Source organism: Geotrypetes seraphini, chromosome 19, assembly GCF_902459505.1.
Source record: "Geotrypetes seraphini chromosome 19, aGeoSer1.1, whole genome shotgun sequence".
Classification (NCBI taxonomy): domain Eukaryota; kingdom Metazoa; phylum Chordata; class Amphibia; order Gymnophiona; family Dermophiidae; genus Geotrypetes; species Geotrypetes seraphini.
In genome coordinates, this window is record NC_047102.1 from 31,020,710 (window position 1) to 31,040,995 (window position 20,286).

Genomic DNA, 20,286 nt, shown 5'->3' on the forward strand with positions numbered 1-20,286 from the left:
GAAGGGCTGCTGCTGCATAAGGAGAGCTGTGAAGGGGTGGTGGTTGACACAGGAGAGGTAAAAGGAAGGGAGAATGGACAGGGGGAGCAGGCAAGGGGTAGTGATGGACAGCCAAGGAAAAAGAAAGACAGAAAGAAAGAAAGCGGCTAAGGAGAGAGAGAGAGAAAGAAATAAAGAGAGACACACACACATATATTCTAGCACCCGTTAATGTAACGGGCTATAAGACTAGTATTAATTATATTTCTTTTTGTTGTCATTTCTATTGTTAAAACTTTTTCAGATTTAGCTTGTGCAAATTACATACAGATATTTTCTTGTTCCTAGAGAACTAACAATCTAAATCTGTAGCTGAAGCACTGGAGACATGACTTGCTAAGATCTCAAGTAACATTAGTGGGATTTGAATCTGTGTTCTAACCATCATGCTACTCATCCACTCCTGTGCCCATTTCCCACTCATTATGTTTATTTTGATCCAATCCAGCTAGAAAAGAGGGTTCTGTTGAAGAGTGATAAAAGTGGATATAGCACAATTACTTACCTGTAACAAGTGTTATCCAGGAACAGCAGGCAGATATTTTCAGAGATGAGTGACATCATCCACAGAGCCCTAGTATGGACAGTGCAAAAGTGTACTGTCATTTTAAACTTCTTCAAAAGTCTCACCGATGCCTTCCCACCTGACATTGGCTCACGGAACCATCAGTTCTGTAAAAAAATACTAAGTAGCCAATTAGGGGAGGTGGGAGGGTTGTGAGAATATCTGCCTACTGTCCCTGGATAACACCTGTTACAGGTAAGTAACTGTGTTTATCCCAGGACAAGCAGGCAGCATATTCTCACAGATGGGACTCCCAAATTAATACGAAAGGGATGGAGGGAAGTTGGCATCTAAACAAAGAATAAATTTTGTAGAACTGCTTGGCCGAACCGACTATACAATCTAGAATGATTCTCCAGACAGTAGTAGGATATGAAAGTATAAATTGAGGACCAGGTTGCTGTTTTACAAATGTCCTTATGCTGTGCTGTGACACGACTTTCCAGCAACAGCCCAGCCACAGCATAGCAGGAGATGTAGTCCACTAACCATGTACAGATTGTTCTCTTGGTTACTTGAGTTCCTAGCCTGTTAGGATCGGACAGGAATAGCCGAGTAGAAATTCCATGAGACTTGATCCAATCCAGGTAGTAAGCCAAAGCACGTTTACAGTTCAATGTGTGGAGTTCAGCTTCACCAGGATGAGAATGTGATCTTGAGAAGAAGGCAAGTAGAGCTATATACTGGGATGGGTACAAAGGACAATTCTGTCATGATAGAATATTGTATAGGGTGGATCTATGACAAGTGTTTGAAGTTTATTGTTTGGGTAGTCAATTCAGAGCGGTTTACATGAGCTTCAGTAATGGTGTTACGATACATGAGCTACGATATATGAGCTTTAGTAATGTGTTATTATATAGAGTATTTCTGTAATGGTTATCCATATATGAGCTTCAGATGGTGTTCTTTGAAGGTTTTGGTGCTTTTGGGCATCAAGGTATGGTGCATTTACATATCCTCTCAGCATGAGTGGTCTTAATTTGGAGCTGCAAAATTTAAACAGAAAGTCTTTTGCATCTTGGGACTTCCGGTGACATCATCGATGCAATGAAGCGTGATTCTGGAGCTCTGTCTCTCCAGGCAATAATTAGCTTCTAATTAGCAGTGAGAAGGATCGATTTTGGCGTATACGGATGTTTGGCCACTCGATGGCTTCGATCAATAAAAAAGCAAGGCCTGACCTGCACACCTATGCCTACCAAATGACAGTCCAGATGGTAGCAGCCTCCCCATTCCAGGAGAACGGCACATGGTGAGGATGCAGAGGGCCAACGGGGCAGATACAGTGGAGGGCCTGGTTTCTCGAACGGAGATGCAGGGCTGGTTTGACGATCTTATGGCAACTATGGTATCTATGCAACAGGAGCTGCATAAAGATGTGGACGCTCTCTGGTGCAAGACATGGGCCAACGCTTGGAGGAATTTCAGGAGCATGTAAATTGACCATGACGAGGAGCTGCAACAACTGCAACAAAAAATGCAATGGCTTGGAGGATAAGTATGAGGAGCTGCTGCTGAAACAGGAGGATGGTGAGAATTGGGCCCAGCGTTGTACTTGGCGGCCTCGAAGTGTACCTGAGCAGCAGACGTTGGCAGTGGAAGAGTTGATGCGGTTCATCTGTGAGAGGTTTTTGTGCACCACTGATCCAGAGCTGGAAGTACCTCGCATAGAGTTTGAGCAGGTTCACCATGTGGTGGGGGCCGCTGCTGTGAATTGCCCCCGTGATTTAATTGTTTGTTTCCATCGCTTCCCCGTGAAGGAATGGGTGTTGGCGGTGGCACACAAACTAGGTCATGTTGACTGGGATGGTGCCAAAACTGAGATAAATATGGATATGTCCGTTATCACCCTCCGTAAGCACCGTGAGTTTCGGGAGGTCAATAAATGTCTGTCAGCTAATAATGTGCATTATATATGGGACTATCCGTTTGACATATCTTTTGCCCTGCAGAATCAGTCGCACAAGGTGGCAACTCCTGGCGAGGCTCAGCAGCTGCTACAGGAGGCTCAACTGTGGACTGATCAGGAGGTTTCATCCTGGCTATCTCAACCTGGACAGAGTGGCCCCCATGCTCAACCACGATGGAGGTGGGGGGAGAAGTCTGGCCAGCGTTTGCACCATCAATCTGACACGGTAGCACATGAAAGGACTGTTGTATTTTCAGGACCTAGTTTTGAACAGATTGTGCCTGGTGCATCAGCACTAGCAGTATAGTGCTTACTGTTGCATGTTTGCAGTGTTAACTTTATTTTCACGAATGACCTGAGCCATGGGGGGTGGGGGCTTATGCACTTGCCTAGTCCTGCTGGCCTCATCCGGGCTTGGAGGGATATAGCTGGATCGTCAATGCATGATCCTACCCTGCTGGTCTGGAGAGGGCGAAGGGTTTAGTTCTTTGTTCTCGAGAAGGAAGTTGTTTGACTGTGTGGGGGATGGGAGGCGGGGGTGGAGGGATGTTCTGTGCAGAAAAGATGACTGACTGCTTGAGGTGTGAGTGGTTCGGGGGGTTGTGTGTGTATGGTCGGGGTACTGAAGAGTGGGGGGCTCAACTGGGCGTCAGTTAATTGCAGCTACAGCTTCTAAAAAGACAAGCGGTTATGAATCGGGGTGGGGTTATTCAAGAGACATTTAAAACGCAAATATGAACATTTAGCTCATCATAAAAACTGTCCCCATGTTATCCTAGCGTTGGAAATATCGCCTGGTAAAAAAAATTTGGGTGGGAATCTTTAAAGCATGCCACCTATCCCCTGAAATACATGAAGTGGTAAAGGATAAGCATGGCAGATTTGCGGTATCCGTAATACACAATAAAAGATCATGACAAGAAAGAGATTGGAGCTCCGAAACTCTCTGAGCCAACGTGACAGCCATAGGGAAAGCAGTCTAGATAGTGAGATCCATCAAGAACGCCTGCTCCAGAGACTCGTAAGGCAGGCAAGCCAGGGAGCGGAAAACCAGATTCAGATTCCATGTCGGATAAGAGAGGCACACAGGACGCCTAAGACGAACCGCGCCCCATAGAAAACAGACTACGTCTGGATGATCCACCAAAGAACCCTTCAAGGCAACATGGCCCAGGCAGGAGAGGCCTGCAATCTGAATCCATAGGGAAACCACTACAAGATCCTTTTTCAGGCCATCCTGCAGAAACTCCAGCACCTGAAGAATCTAGGGATGGCTGGTGCACCAAGGCTGGTACTGAAGGGATACTTTTCATGTGTCTTGCAGTATTCTTTCAACTGTGTTTGAAGTTGTAAATCCAGACTAAATCCAGACATTGTTTGCCTTCTCTTGCTGATATATTACAAGGCCATTGTATGTTTGAGAGATGTGTTTTCTTATTCTGTTGTGAAGTAAATTTAATTGTTTTCTTAGCTGTATTTGTAAGAAAATTTAGATAAGAGGCTCTGACCAAAGCACTTCTAGACCTTGGTCTTAGATAAGTAAAGGATTTGTTATTTCTTTTAAAGTTGCATGCGATATATCTGGTTGGGTTGCCACAGCAATACGCACATAATATTCGACACCTACAGCAAGACTACTTGTCAATGACATTATTACTGACCCAATTTCTATAGAGCGAGGCACTCGACAGGGATGCCCACTGTCGCCCCTACTATTTTTGTTGTACTTGGAACCATTTCTTCGTACAGTGTCTCTGGATCCTGATATTGTGGGTGTGGATTTTGGGAACCACTTGCTCAAAGTGTTAGCCTTTGCGGACGATCTCCTCTTTTTGCTCACGGATCCCCATCATTCTGTCACGCATCTATTGCAAGCGATTGACAAATTTAAATTCTATTCGGGTTTTACGTTGAATTACCAGAAATCTCTGGCATTGGCCAGCCCAATGACACTGCAGCAGACATGGAGAGGCCACTTCCCATTTACATGAGCCGTGGCCTCGATTCGCTATCTGGGGGTTTGGATTCCTAGAGACCTTAGGTCCCTGTACAATTGCAACATCACCCCACTGCTTCATGACACCTCACACCATCTGCAGAACTGGTCCACTTTCCCCTTATCGGTGGCAGGCCGGGTAGCCCTCTTTAATATGGTGCTCTTTCCCAAATGGTTGTACCGATTTCAGGTCCTGCCTCTGCTCTTATCCTATGCCCATAACACACGATTAATGAAAGATTTACAACATTTCCTCTGGGGTGGTAAGCAACCCCGTATGACATTTCTTCGGATGTGTCTGCCTAGGGATAGGGGGGGCTATGGTTTATTAAACATACGTTGGTATGCTATGGCTTGTCAGATGAGACATATTAATGATTGGTTTAGAGGGACCTCTGATTTTTCTGCTACACCACTGGAGCTATCTTTGTTGGCACCGTTTCATGTGAGCTATTACTTGCATGTGGCGGATCCGAGGATGCGTCCTTTGGTATCACACTATCCGATATTTGCGCCAGCTCGGCGAACTTGGAAGTGGATTTGTACAACTGCTAAACTGTCTGCTGGGGTGTCATTATATTTACCTATACAGGGCAATAGAGCTTTTCAGGCGGGGTTGCAGAATGCCGCCTTTCCTAGGTGGAGTGAAAGGGGACTTCAATATCTTTTTCACCTGTTTTCGGAGGAGGGGAGCCTGGCAACATTTGCGGAGCTACGACAAACATTTGACTTACAGCCTACTGATCTATTTGCCTATTACCAGATTCGACATTATATTGTCTCTACCAGTGACCTTTCTTACTGAAGACAGCAGGGATGCTCTTTCGGAACTTTTTAGTCTCTCCGCCCAACAGCGGATTCCACTACGGTTTCACATGGTGGGGATCCGAGACTGTCAAACGGGCACCAATCTGGACATCTTAGCGACAGCATGGGCCGAGGACCTGCAGTGTACCTTAACAGCCCAGCAGCTACAGCGGGTATTGAAGAACATTCAAAAGGTGTCTCCTAACATAACCCACTGGGAACTGCAATTGAAATTTCTTCTGAGACTTTATATTCCACCGGAACGTGCTGCCCGGATGGGAATTACGATATCTCATTCCTGCCCGAAGTGTAACCATGCTCACGCTTCTTTGAGTCATATGTTTTGGGCATGCCCCAAAATTCAACAGTTCTGGAGACACCTTGGACGCTATACTACGTTGCTTTGGGGGAGGCGTTGGCTCCCACAACCGAGGGCGCTATTTGGATTTTATAACATCGCCACGCCCAAACCCAGAGTGCTTTTGCTGGGGAAGAAAGCTATCCTTACCAACTGGCTTTCGCCTGATCCTCCGACCTATGCACAATGGAGATCCCTGATGATAATTCATGCAACGCTGGAGCGGAGACTGGGGGGAGACTTGGAACATGGCCCGGATCGTAGATTTTGTCAGACTTGGGAATGCTTTTGGCAGGACCTTACACCTCGTGCTCGCAGTAGACTTTTGAACCTTTAAGTTTAACTCAGACTCTCAGCTTTTGGCATGGCTCTGGACCCCCTGGGGTGGGGGAGGGATGGGGGGGAGGGGGGTTATGTTTGTACTGTTAATTATGACTGATGATATTTCTGGTACTTGCCTGTTATACTTAAAATAATAAAAATCATTTGAATATAAAGTTGCATGTGATCTGTGTCCATATATGGTTTGCATTTACGTCATATGCTGATGACCCTTACCCATGTAAAATGATATAAAAAGAGATACAGAATATTCAATAAAGCAGACATGTTTGGGAGATATAGGCGTCTGTTTTCTCTTAGATATTGTCCCCGGATGCATCTGCTTGTCAAATGACAGAGTGTGTACGACCATATCGGGCCTTATCCTTTTCAGGTACCACTGCCAAGCTTTCACGCAGGCCACCACCGTGGACTTCAGTTTGCAGTGAAGCAACGTAGCTATCACTGCAGAAGAATAGCCCTGGGCCATCAAAGCCACGCGCTCAAGAGCCATGCCATAAAACTAAAGCAGTCCGGGTCCTGCAGAGCGACTGGCCCCTCCGGATGAGCCGAGGATGGCAGGGTAATTACAGCCCCTGGCCCCGCCGGAGCCACACCAGGTCAGCATACCACGGTTGCCTCGGCCAATCAGGAGCCACCAAGATTACCAGCCTCAGGTGTTCTGCAGCAGACACCCTATCATGGGCTACAGAGGGAACACATACAGAAGACCCTACTGCGTCCAGGCCATCACTGCCGGCCTCTCAACGATGACTGAAAAACTGATCGGCCTTCTTGTTCACCATGGTCGCCATGAGATTGAACACTGGTGCCCCCTATCAGTGCACTATGCATTCAAACGCTTTCTGGGAGAGAAACCACTCTCCAGGGTCCAGTGTCTGGCGACTGAGAAAGTCTGCCTGAACGTTGTCCAAGCTTGCCAGGTGAGCCGCGGAAAGCGCAACCAGGTGTCTTTCTGCCCAGCAAAAGAGCAACCAGGCTTCCACGCTCAGGGAGGCACCACACCCATGCAAACATCACCCCCTTCATGGGCCACAGCACATGTGGAACACGGCTGTGCATCTGACAGCCATCTGCCGCAAACAAGGCATGAATCTGTGTACAATTCTGTAGGCCACATTACCAAAATGATGTGCTGAGAGTTGAGTCGGTTCAGAGAATGGCCACCAGGATGGTCTCAGGACTCAAGAATCTTCCATATGAGGAACAGCTGGCTAAGTTGCAGCTATACTACTCGAGGAACGCAGAGAGAGGGGAGACATGATTGAGACGTTCAAATATGTCATGGGCCGTATCGAGGTGGAAGAAGACATATTTGTTCTTATAGGACCCATGGCAACAAGAGGGCATCCGTTGAAAATCAGGGATGGGAAATTTCATGGCGACACTAGAAAATATTTCTTCACCGAAAGGGTGGTCGAACGCTGGAATAATCTTCCACTACAGGTAATTGAGGCCAGCAGAATGCCAGATTTAAAAAAAATATGGGATAAGCATGTGGGATCTCTTCATGGAGGGACTAGTACACACCCAACTGATGGACTATCTTAATCAGTTCTCTCTTCTACACGAAACCCAATCCGGTTTCAGATCTTTATTCAGCACAGAGATAGTAATTGCAGATATTTTAGACAACCTGCGCCTACTGTTTAGCAGGGGCCTCAATGCATTGGTTATGCAATTCGATATGAGTTCAGCCTTTGACCTAATAGACCACAGGAAAATGCTAAAATGCCTATACGTCATTGGTATCAAAGACGAGGTGCTGAACTGGTTTTGTGGCTTCCTTACATCCCGCATCTATCAGGTACGCTTCAATTATGAGCTTTCAGATACCTGGAGCAAACCATCCGGTGTGCCACAAGGGTCACCATTGTCTCCATTGCTATTTAACGTCTACATGTCCTCACTGAGCTTGCAATTAACTCAGCTGGGGATAAAACTATTCAGTTATGCAGATGACTTTACGATTATAATCCCATTTGTTGACTCTATCTCGGAAACTATTCCCAAGGCTTCAGAAGCCATAAACATGATGGAGCAATGGATGACAAACTTCAAGCTCAAACTTAATTCAGAAAAAACAAAATTCTTCATTACTTCACCACATCCGTTTGACATCAAAACACCTCTATGTATCAATGAACTTAATCACCCCATTCAGCCCACCATAAAGATACTAGGCGTATCCCTAGATCAATGCATTCGATAGTGTACCACACCGCAGGTTACTGAGCAAGATGAGTTCTATAGGATTAGGTAACACATTGACGAAATGGGTTGGGAGCTGGCTTGGAGGTAGGCTCCAAAGGGTGGTGGTGAACGGCACCCCCTCCGAAATGACGGAGGTGATTAGTGGAGTACCACAGGGCTCAGTCTTGGGCCCAATCCTATTCAACATCTTTATAAGAGACTTGGCAGAAGGGCTTCGAGGTAAAATAACATTATTCGCCGATGACGCCAAACTGAGTAATGTAGTGGGCAAATGCACAACAGACGAAGATTCAGTGCCCGACAACATGATGCACGACCTACTCCTACTGGAGCGATGGTCTAGGACATGGCAACTCAACTTCAATGCCAAAAAATGCAAAGTTATGCACCTGGGCAGCCAGAATCCATGCAAGTCTTATACCCTTAATGGCGAGATCCTAGCAAAAACGGTAGCAGAACGAGACTTGGGGGTAATCGTCAGTGAGGACATGAAGTCTGCCAATCAAGTGGAGCAGGCTTCGTCCAAGGCAAGACAAATCATGGGCTGCATACGAAGGGGTTTCGTCAGTCGGAAGTCGGAAGTCATTATGCCATTGTATAGATCCATGGTGAGGCCCCACCTGGAATACTGTGTGCAATTCTGGAGGCCGCATTATCGCAAGGATGTGCTGAGACTGGAGTCGGTGCAAAGAATGGCCACCCGGATGGTCTCGGGACTCAAGGATCTACCATACGAAAAACGGCTTGACAAATTACAGCTATACTCGCTCGAGGAGCGCAAAGAGAGGGGGGACATGATCGAGACGTTCAAGTATCTTACGGGCCGCATCGAGGCGGAGGAAGATATCTTCTTTTTCAAGGGTCCCACGACAACAAGAGGGCATCCGTTGAAAATCAGGGGCGGGAAACTACGAGGTGACACCAGGAAATTCTTTTTCACTGAAAGAGTGGTTGATCGCTGGAATAGTCTTCCACTACAGGTGATTGAGGCCAGCAGCGTGCCTGATTTTAAGGCCAAATGGGATCGGCACATGGGATCTATTCACAGTGCAAAGGTAGGGGAGGGACATTAAGGTGGGCAGACTAGATGGGCCGTGGGCCCTTATCTGCCGTCTATTTCTATGTTTCTATGTTTCTATGTAATGCCTAACCATGAAAGACCAGGTGGACTCCTTAATCAGAAAGGGTTTCTTCACTCTCTGGAAACTCAGATCCATTAAAGCTTATTTTGATACGTCGGCATTCAGAACCCTGGTCCAATCCCTCGTACTAAGTCAACTTGACTACTGTAACATCGCCTACTTAGCCATTTCCCAAAAAAATATGTGACGTTTACAACTAATACAAAATGCAGCGGTCAGACTAATCTTCGGACTAAAGAAATTCGATCATGTATCACCCTACTACTGGCAGTTACATTGGCTACCGATGGAAGCACGCATAAAGTTTAAATTCGCCTGCTTCTGCTTTAAAGCGCTACACGGACTTGCCTCTAAGCCCCTAAATACTTAATTGACCTTTTCTCCTTCTCTGCCAACAGACACAAGAGAAGCTCTCATTCCTACTTCGTTTCCCCCCCAGTTAGAGGTTGTAAACTGAAAAAACACCATGAACACCTTCTTTCACATCAAGCAGCATTGTGGGGTAAAGACCTAGATCAACTGCTTTCGCCCACGACTTATGAGGAATTCAGAAAACGTCTTAAAAACTCAACTGTCCCTAAAGTATCTAGACAACTGACTCACTCATCTTCTTTCTCCTCCATAGTGATTCCTCTGTCCTATTAATCTCTTTCTCCTCAACAACGCATTTCCGGTCCTATTAACTCTCCTCTTCTCCCCTCTTAAATTCAATCAATTTGTACCTCGCTTAATCTATTGTAAACCGCATAGAACTTAACGGTATTGCGGTATATAAACTGTTATTATTATTATTATTATTCATGGAGGAAGTTAGGGGGTGGGTCATTAGAGTGGGCAGACTAAGATGGGCCGTGGCCCTTTTCTGCTGTCATTTTCTATGTTTTCTATGTTTCTAATCTATCCCATCTTGACCTGAGGAGGCCATTTGTTAAGTTTGGAGCAAAAACAAAGCTCCTAACTATAGAAAATATAGTTTTATTCAAATCGGTCGGGAAAAATCCAAGATGGCTGCCACGGGTGCAGATTTTGCAATAAAATAGCCCAGGAAAGGAACAAGAATCCCTAAAAAACAGCGATTTAGGGATTTTAGAGGTAGGGAGTGATAGGATATGCAGTGAAACCACCCAAAACCCCCTTTTTAAGGCCCCCCCAGAATCGCTAAAACAGACCGTCAGTCTGTTACTCACTGCTCCATTGTGCTGAATGGGAGAAAATGCAGGCAATGCTGGAACAGCATGTAGGGAGATCTAAAGCCTCTGGAAGCTGGATTTCAAGTCTTCCGATTGCCCCATCGGCCCGAACACCATGGCTGGTGACCTCCACCACCCTCGGATACATAGCACAACCACCTGGAAGAGGCACAAAGTCCGGCTCTGATCCCAGTCGCACCTCCACGGAACCGATCAGTCTGCATTCCACCCACTAGCAGACAAACCTGGAGTGAGCTAGCTCCTGATATCGGAGCCCCAATCTGACCTGCAGGCTGTCCAGGGGGCTTACTGCAGGGCAGGGAACCCCCCCCCCCAGAAGCAGATGTTCTCCAACAGTCTGCAATCTCCCGCCGCAAGGATGTCCCCGCATGGAACCTCCACAGCACAAGGGCAAACCCACAAAGGAAATACCGAAAAGATAACTGAAAACTAGGAAAAGAAAACACAAGCAGAAGAGAATTATTTAGTGTGGCTGGCATGTAGAAAGCAAGACTAGGGTCCAAAGGGCATGCTCCAGAATATGCTAGCAGAGGGAGGAGTTAAGACTTCAATCATCTGAAGCTTTATACAGTGCCTGGCAGCTAAGAATGCATAAAACCCACTGATCCCTGAATAGGAAACAGAAGATATGGGGCTCTGAACATCATCATTATTTGACAATGCAAATTAAGAGGGAACTAGGAAGATAAAAATTAAGTGCAATTATAATAGTTCATAGTTTTCACAGTTTAGTATTAATAGCCATGTGCTAATTTTCCCCATTAGTATGCCCTTCTGCCACCTATTTTGTAGGCAGTAGGGACTGACACGCTAAAGGGAAAGGGACTGGACTTGTATACCACTTTTTTGTAGTTACACAACCACACTCAAAGTGGTTTACATATATTCAGGTACTTATTTTGTATCCGGGACAATGAAGGATTAAGTAACTTGCCCATGGTCACAAGGAGCAGCTCTGGGATTTGATCCCAAAACCTGTTGGTGCAGAGGCAGCAGCTCTACCACTAGACCAATCCTCACCTGCACCAATCTGTTAGCACACATCAATACCCACACACTAAATAATTAGTGCAGAAAATACCCACTCTCTACCCCCAGCGCTAAAAATTTTAGCACATGAATACTGCATGCACAGCCAAATAGCGCAGGATGACTCGGTGTGCTTCATGGTAATGCCAAGTCAGCGTTTACTGCAGTTTTGTAAAGAGCCCCAAGGGAGCTCATAAGGCAGCAGCTATAGAAAAGTATCAACCATACTCGGAAAAGCCTTTCCTTGGCTCTGAAAATACAGTTCCAAGTTGGGCCTAGTACATCATCCATTTGTGTGGCCAATTCATCTTGCTTTTTAGAAAGTCATAAGCTTCCAAGCTTTCAAAACATTGAGTGTTAAGAAAGACAATGCCCCTACCAGAGCCATCTTCCATGCCTTCAGCTTCCACTTCACTGACTTCTTCAGCTTCATCATCATCATCTGTGTCATTGCCTGAGCTTCCACTGCTCTCCTCTGTAGAATGAAAAAAATGAAAAACATGTCACTTAATTGCCCTATAATCCACCTACAACTGCTCTATCATTTCTTTCCTAATACACAACATACACTGACTCATCCATCTGTCCAGTGTAATGTCATGAGTAATGAAGACAAACCCTGCAACACTCATCCATTTATACATAAAACACAGAGAGGAACAAAACAGACTATGTGGAAGCTCATTCTGCACATGTGACTTAAAACCAGATCTATCACTAGAAGGTTCATTAGAAAGCGAAGGTTCTAGACTAGACAGTGACTCATTCCCATGGCAAACTGTAGAAAAACCATGAAAATGGGTAAAAATTTCATCTATTTACCGCCAGTGTGGGAACAAAGCTAAGATCACAGCTCCCCAATATCCCACCATCTATATATTCCACCCATCACGAGTCTGGTGGCTCCAGCCCCCCAACCCCCTTCACTTGCAGGTCTGGCAGATCCAACCGGCTTCCCTCCCTCTCTGGCACTGGCATATACCTTGTAGGAGATCGAACTAATCTCTACACAGGCCTGCTTGACAGAGCTCATGGCCTTCCCTCTGCCGGGCTTCTTCTTATGATGCAACTTCCTTTCTCTGCAAAAAGAGGAAGTTGCATCATAAGAAGGAGCCTGGCAGAGGGAAGACCGTGAGCACCGTCAAGCAAGCCTGTGTAGAGTTTAGCTCGATCTCCTACGTAGTATGTGCCAAGGAGGGAGGCCAGCTGGACCTTCCAGACCTGTGAGGGAGAGGGGGCTGAACCCGCCAGACCTGCAAAGGGGGCTTGGGGGGAGCTAGAGGTGTCAGCCCCGAGGAAAAGAGAAAGCGAATACAAAGCAAACCAGATACTGGGGCAGGAGAAAAAGGCACAGGAGAGGGAGCTGCGACTGGAGGAAAGGGCACAGGAGGGGACTGGAGCTGAGCAGACTTGGATCGTCGAGAGGATGAAAAACGCCAATATCTGGAAGAACTGGATATACGATGGAGAACAGGATCTGCAATGAGACATACTGATGTTCTTATGCATGGAACATCAGCACGGTACCAGAGATCCAGTATTGGTACCACAGGACCTTGTGGACTTATACTGAGACTGGGCTGGTACCGATGGAGTCAGTATCGGAGCAAGAAGTTTGAACATGTCACTGACTAGGAAAACCGCTTCGAGCTTCTCACGGTACCAGAGCACCGGTATTGTTTAGCATTCTGCCGGTACCATCAGTGTCTTGTATGCACACCTCGATACAGGAGAGGCCAAACATAAGGACAGTCATCGCTTGGTCGGCATCAAGGGACTCGATGCAACAGTCACCTGCGAGACCTGTTGGAAAGATTGTAACTTTTTTGCTGGCTTATCCAATGTTCCCCGACGCTGACACCGATGTTGATGCTTTCAATGTTGAAGGCTGTGATGTTGTCTCGGTGTCCATACTGTGCCATACTGGTGCCAAACAACTTTTCTTGATGAAGCTTTCAACTCTTAATAGAGCAATGGTCAGACCACACTTGGAATACTGTGTCCAACATTGGTCTCCCAACCTAAAGAAAGATATAAAACTGCTGGAGAGGGTGCAGAGATGAGCAACGAAGCTAATAAGAGGTATGGAGAACTTGGAATATGAGGAACGACTGAAGAAACTGGGACTGTTCTCCCTTGAGAAGAGGAGGCTGCGAGGGGACATGATCGAGACGTTCAAAATACTGAAAGGCATCAATAAAATAGAGCAGGAAAATAAATTATTTACATTATCTAACATGACACGGACAAGAGGACTTGGTTTGAAGCTAAGGGGGGACAAGTCCAGGACAAATATCAGGAAGTTCTGCTTCACGCAGCGAGTGGTAGACGCCTGGAATGCTCTCCCAAAGGAGGTTATGAAGGAATCCACTGTGCTAGGATTCAAAGGCAAATTAGATGCACATCTCCTTACGAGAGGCATAGAGGGATATGGGTGACTAAAACTACATCAGGTGCATACCTGACTGGGCCTCCGCGTGTGTGGATCGCCGGACTCGATGGACCATGGGTCTGATCCGGAGATGGCGGTTCTTGTGTTATGTTTTTGCAGGGTAGAGCACCGCGCACAAAATTTGACACAGTGTTCCTGACCAAGACACTGTAAGCACCAACTATGTGGGTCAGTGACAGAAATTTGCTGTTGGCACCTGTAACACTTTTTAAACCCAGTCAGTGGCCAGGACATCAACGGAAAAACTATGTTAGCCAAATTGAATTAAATGGCTGGGGAAAATGAGGAGGCCTCGATTGGAGAAGCCCGTGAGGTGAGAACAGCGAAGAAAAAAAATATCCTAAAATACGCAGAAAAAATACGAGCAAAAAATATGCAGGTGGGATGGCAAAATTTGAACAATATTCAAAAAAATACGACTTCTTAGCTCCACGGAAAAATAAGAACTGAGGAGCTGCGAGCGGTGTTGGGCAGGAAGGCACTTGCACACGCGCAGTGCGGGCAGTTCGGCAACTTTCTCAATTTCTTAAAGTGGCGATGCACTGTCCGTACCAGGGCTCCGTGGATGACGTCACCCACATGTGAGAATATGTTGCCTGCTTGTCCTGGGATAAATAAATATTTCTCTATTTGCTCCATGTGGTCCCTGTTGCTTAGCTGTGGATAAAAGGAATATTTTGATTTTTGGCACTCTCTTAGGTTCATTTTACCCTAGATTTAGGCCTAGATTCACTAAACTTACTGACGATCGCAAAACTCGGCTTCGACCTGATTTACTGAAATGCTGCCTGATCAATCTAATCCAGGGGTGCCCAATACGTCGATCGCGATTGACCGGTTGATCGCTCAGGCGACCCTGGTCGATCGCTGAACCATGCGGTTTCACTTCTGAGCTGTCCGTCTTTCTCTCTGGCCTCCCGCACATCCCTTTACCTAATTTTAGCAGGGAGCAGCCTGCAGAGAGGATCACCAGTACTTTAGCGATCCTTGCAGGTTGCCATAGGCCTCAGGAACTGTCTTCCCTCTGCCGCGATCCTGTCTCCGACGTCAGAGGAGGGGCGGGACCGCAGCAGAGGGACAACAGCTCTTGAGGCCTATGGCAACCTGCAAGGATCACTAAAGCACTGGCGATCCTCTCTGCAGGCTGCTCACTGCTAAAATTAGGTAAAGGGATGTGCGGGAGGTAAGGTAGAAACACGCAGGCCTTGCCTTCGCGGGGGGACGGTGAAGACCTTCGGGGGGGAGACTGTGAAGGCCTTCGGGGGGGGACAATGAAGGCCTTCAGGGAGGGGGACGGTGAAGGCCTTCAGGGGGAGGGGATGATGAAGGCCTTCAGGGGGGGGGAACGATGAAGGCCTTCGGGGGAGGGGACGATGAAGGCCTTCGGGGGGGGACGACGATGAAGGCCTTCAGGGGGGGACGACAATGAAGGCCTTCAGGGGGGAACGATGAAGGCCTTCGGGGGGGACGGTGAAGACCTTCGGGGGGGACGGTGAAGACCTTCGGGGGGGGACGGTGAAGGCCTTCGGGGGGGACGGTGAAGGCCTTCGGGGGGGACGGTGAAGGCCTTCGGGGGGGAGGGTGAAGACCTTCGGGGGGGGACGGTGCAGGCCTTCGGGGGGGACGGTGAAGACCTTCGGGGGGGGGGGACGGTGAAGACCTTCGGGGGGGGGGGACGGTGAAGACCTTCGGGGGGGGGATGGTGAAGACCTTCGGGGGGGGACGGTGAAGGCCTTCGGGGGGGGGACGGTGAAGACCTTCGGGGGGGGGGGACGGTGAAGGCCTTCGGGGGGGACAATGAAGGCCTTCGGGGGGGACAATGAAGGCCTTCAGGGAGGGGACAATGAAGGACTTCAGGGGGGGACAATGAAGGACTTCAGGGGGGGACAATGAAGGACTTCAGGGGGGGACAATGAAGGACTTCAGGGGGGGACAATGAAGGACTTCAGGGGGGGACAATGAAGGACTTCAGGGGGAGGGGACGATGAAGGCCTTCAGGGGGGGGGACGATGAAGGCCTTCAGGGGGGGGGGACGATGAAGGCCTTCAGGGGGGGGGACGATGAAGGCCTTCAGGGGGGGGACGATGAAGGCCTTCAGGGGGGGGGGACGATGAAGGCCTTCAGGGGGGGGACGATGAAGGCCTTCGGGGGGACGGACGATGAAGGCCTTCGGGGGGACGACGATGAAGGCCTTCGGGGGGACGACGATGAAGGCCTTCGGGGGGACGGACGATGAAGGCCTTCGGGGGGACGGACGATGAAGGCCTTCGGGGGGGACGGACGATGAAGGCCTTCAGGGGGGGAGACGATGAAGGCCTTCAGGGGGGGGACGATGAAGGCCTTCAGGGGGGGACGATGAAGGCCTTCAGGGGGGGGACGATGAAGGCCTTCAGGGGGGGATGATGAAGGCCTTCAGGGGGGACGATGAAGGCCTTCGGGGGGGGGGACGATGAAGGCCTTCGGGGGGGGGACAATTAAGGCCTTCAAGGGGGGGGGAGACGATGAAGGCCTTCAGGGGGGGAGACGATGAAGGCCTTCAGGGGGGGAGACGATGAAGGCCTTCAGGGGGGGAGACGATGAAGGCCTTCAGGGGGGGAGACGATGAAGGCCTTCAGGGGGGGGGGGACGATGAAGGCCTTCAAGGGAGGGGACGATGAAGGCCTTCGGGGGGGGACGACGATGAAGGCCTTCAGGGGGGGACAGTGCAGGCCTTCAGGGGGGGACAGTGCAGGCCTTCAGGGGGGGACAGTGCAGGCCTTCAGGGGGGGACAGTGCAGGCCTTCAGGGGGGGACAGTGCAGGCCTTCAGGGGGGAAGGGTGAAAGCCTTCGAGAGGATGGTGAAGGCCTTCAGGGGGGACGGTGCAGGCCTTCAGGGGAAACGGTGCAGGCCTTCAGGGGAAACGGTGCAGGCCTTCAGGGGAAACGGTGCAGGCCTTCAGGGGAAACGGTGCAGGCCTTCAGGGGAAACGGTGCAGGCCTTCAGGGGAAACGGTGCAGGCCTTCAGGGGAAACGGTGCAGGCCTTCAGGGGAAACGGTGCAGGCCTTCAGGGGAAACGGTGCAGGCCTTCAGGGAAAACGGTGCAGGCCTTCAGGGGAAACGGTGCAGGCCTTCAGGGGAAACGGTGCAGGCCTTCAGGGGAAACGGTGCAGGCCTTCAGGGGAAACGGTGCAGGCCTTCAGGGGAAACGGTGCAGGCCTTCAGGGGAAACGGTGCAGGCCTTCAGGGGAAACGGTGCAGGCCTTCAGGGGAAACGGTGCAGGCCTTCAGGGGAAACGGTGCAGGCCTTCAGGGGAAACGGTGCAGGCCTTCAGGGGAAACGGTGCAGGCCTTCAGGGGAAACGGTGCAGGCCTTCAGGGGAAACGGTGCAGGCCTTCAGGGGAAACGGTGCAGGCCTTCAGGGGAAACGGTGCAGGCCTTCAGGGGAAACGGTGCAGGCCTTCAGGGGAAACGGTGCAGGCCTTCAGGGGAAACGGTGCAGGCCTTCAGGGGAAACGGTGCAGGCCTTCAGGGGAAACGGTGCAGGCCTTCAGGGGAAACGGTGCAGGCCTTCAGGGGAAACGGTGCAGGCCTTCAGGGGAAACGGTGCAGGCCTTCAGGGGAAACGGTGCAGGCCTTCAGGGGAAACGATGCAGGCCTTCAGGGGAAACGGTGCAGGCCTTCAGGGGAAACGGTGCAGGCCTTCAGGGGAAACGGTGCAGGCCTTCAGGGGAAACGGTGCAGGCCTTCAGGGGAAACGGTGCAGGCCTTCAGGGGGGACAGGCCTTCGGGAGAGGAGGACCCTGGTATAGAAGGGAGGGAGGGTTCAAAGAGATGTGCATATGCCGGACTTTGAGGGGAAGAAATAATGGGTCTAAAAACAGAGGAGTGGGAGAGAGATGGTGGACAATGGGATTTAGGGAGGGAAGGAACAGAAAGGGAGAAAAGTTGGACATAAAGGATGGGGTGGAGGGGGGATAGAGATACTGGATAGGAGGTTAGTTGGGAAAAGAAAGGGAGAGATGGTGGACTCTGGGGTGGTGGGGAAGGAGGGAGAGATGCTGGATGAAAGGGTGGTTGAGAAAAGGTGGATCTGTGGATGGAGACGATAAAAGGGAAAGATGCCAGACTTCTAGGGGAGGGAAGGGAAACGGAAAGGAAGGACAGAGATAGAAGATGGATGGTTAGCACGGAGGAAGAAGAAAGAAGGAGACCCTGGCAAGCAAGTTATCAGATGACAACCAGAGCCTGGGACCAACAAGATTTGAATAATGACCAGACAACAAAGGTAGGAAAAATTATTTTATTTTTAATTTAGTGATCAAAATGTGGCCATTTTGAGAATTTATATCTGCTGTCTATATTTTGCACTATGGCCCCCTTTTACTAAACCGCAATAGCGTTTTTTAGCGCAGGGAGCTTATGAGTATCAAGAGCAGCACAGGGTATTTAGCGCAGCTCCCTGTGCTAAAAACTGCTATCACAGTTTAGTAAAAAGGGAGGGGGTATATTTGTCTATTTTTATATAGTTGTTACTGAAGTGACATTGCATAAAGTCATCTGCCTTGATCTCTTTGGAAAAAAAAACAAACCCCAGAACATAAATGATAATTAACATTTTCTCTGCGTACAGTGTGCTTTTTCAAATTTTATTGTTGGTAGATCATTCTGACTTGGTCATTTTAAAAGTAGCTCGCAAGCCAAAAAAGTGTGGGCACCCCTGATCTAATCTAATCTTCTATATCTGCATTGCACATACCTAGGCAGGCTCAAGGCAACTTACAAATAGAAGAGAGAGGAGAGGGAAGGGGGGAGAAAAAGAGGGAATTTTGGTGCACGGGAAGATCTGAGAAGTTAAAGGTGTCAAAGAGGTTAGTTTTCATTTTTTTCCAGTTTCCGGAATGTGGTGTAGTTGGGTTCTGTTCTGGTCGTTTCAGTGAGGTCATTCCAGGTTTTCATGGAGTGAAAAATTTGCTTGTATTGGAGATTCTTCATTGAGGGAAGGCTTAGTAGTATCCTGTTAAGGGGTCTGTGGGAGGTAGACCATGCCTTTGAGAAGAGTTGAATGAGTGGAGCTGCTGAGTTTCCATGAATTATTTGGTATAAGATGCATGAAGTTTTAAATTTTATTCGTGATGGGATGGGTAACCAGTGAAGTTGCCTGATGAAGGCTGATAGTCGTATTTTTTCAGGTTGAAAATTAGTCTTACAGCTGTGCTTTGTGAGTTGCATTTTATGGATCAGTACGCTGTCGATTCCCATGTAGGCAGAGTTACAGTAGTCCAGCTGTGATAGGTTCATCGACTGTACAATCAGAGCAAAGTGAAGTTGATGAAAGTATGCCTCATGGTGAAGAGGGATTTTTTCAGAATATTAGAGATTTGGGCTTCCATGGCTAGTGTGGAATTAAGAATGCAGCCTAGGATTTTGGAGGTTTTATCTACAGCGAGGGGGTGGCCTGAACAGAGAGTGATGCTTGTCGGTGCCGTCTGTTGGGCTGTGTGGAAGTATAGGATTTTGGTTTGGTTTAGTTTCAGCTTGTTGATTGTTGCCCAATTTTGGATTCTTTTAAAATTGATTGAGACTTTGTTGGTGACATCTGTTGTCAATCTCCTATCCAATCTGATCCAATCCATGCAAATTAGTAAAACCCCATGCAAAATAGCCAAGTGATTGATTCACTAATAATTGCTTGGCTATTTTGAATTGGGTTTTACTATCCTAAAACCCGACTGCTGCAGACCTGTCAGTAACTGTGTTACCAACAGGTCTGCTGGTATTTTGACATGTCTGCCTGTCTTTTTTATTTTTTGTTTTTTTTTCCATGGCATAGATATTTTGTGTTTTACACACGCAAAATATCTGCCCCATTAAAAAAAATGAATATAAGACAGGCAGAGACCTGTCAAAATAACCACCCCCTTACCTCCCCCCACAAATGGCAGGAGGGATGCCCGGTCCCTCCTGCTATCGGCGCTATCAGTCCCGTCCTCCACTGCACGACCGAACACTCCCCCTTCAATACCTGACTCCCCCTCCTCCGACAGCCCACCGAACACCTGACCTGCGCTTAAAAATATGGCAGGAGGAATACAGACTCACTCCTGCCAGTGAACACCTACTTCTGCTCCCACTCCCAGTACTTTGAAAAGTTGGAAGCAGGAGGGGTGCTCAGTCCCTCCTTCAGCGCAGCAATGATGACCCTAGGCCACGCCCCAATGCATCATCTGATACATGGG

General features: G+C 48.5%; 1 protein-coding gene across 1 annotated transcript in view; it reads right to left on the reverse strand.

Annotated features, from left to right (window-relative positions):
• PHRF1 (PHD and ring finger domains 1) overlaps nt 1–20,286 on the reverse strand; it is a 272,305-nt gene that overhangs the window by 239,942 nt on the left and 12,077 nt on the right. Inside the window, 1 exon segment of the mRNA XM_033927921.1 lies at nt 11,995–12,090. Within this exon segment, the coding sequence (XP_033783812.1) occupies nt 11,995–12,090 (96 nt within the window).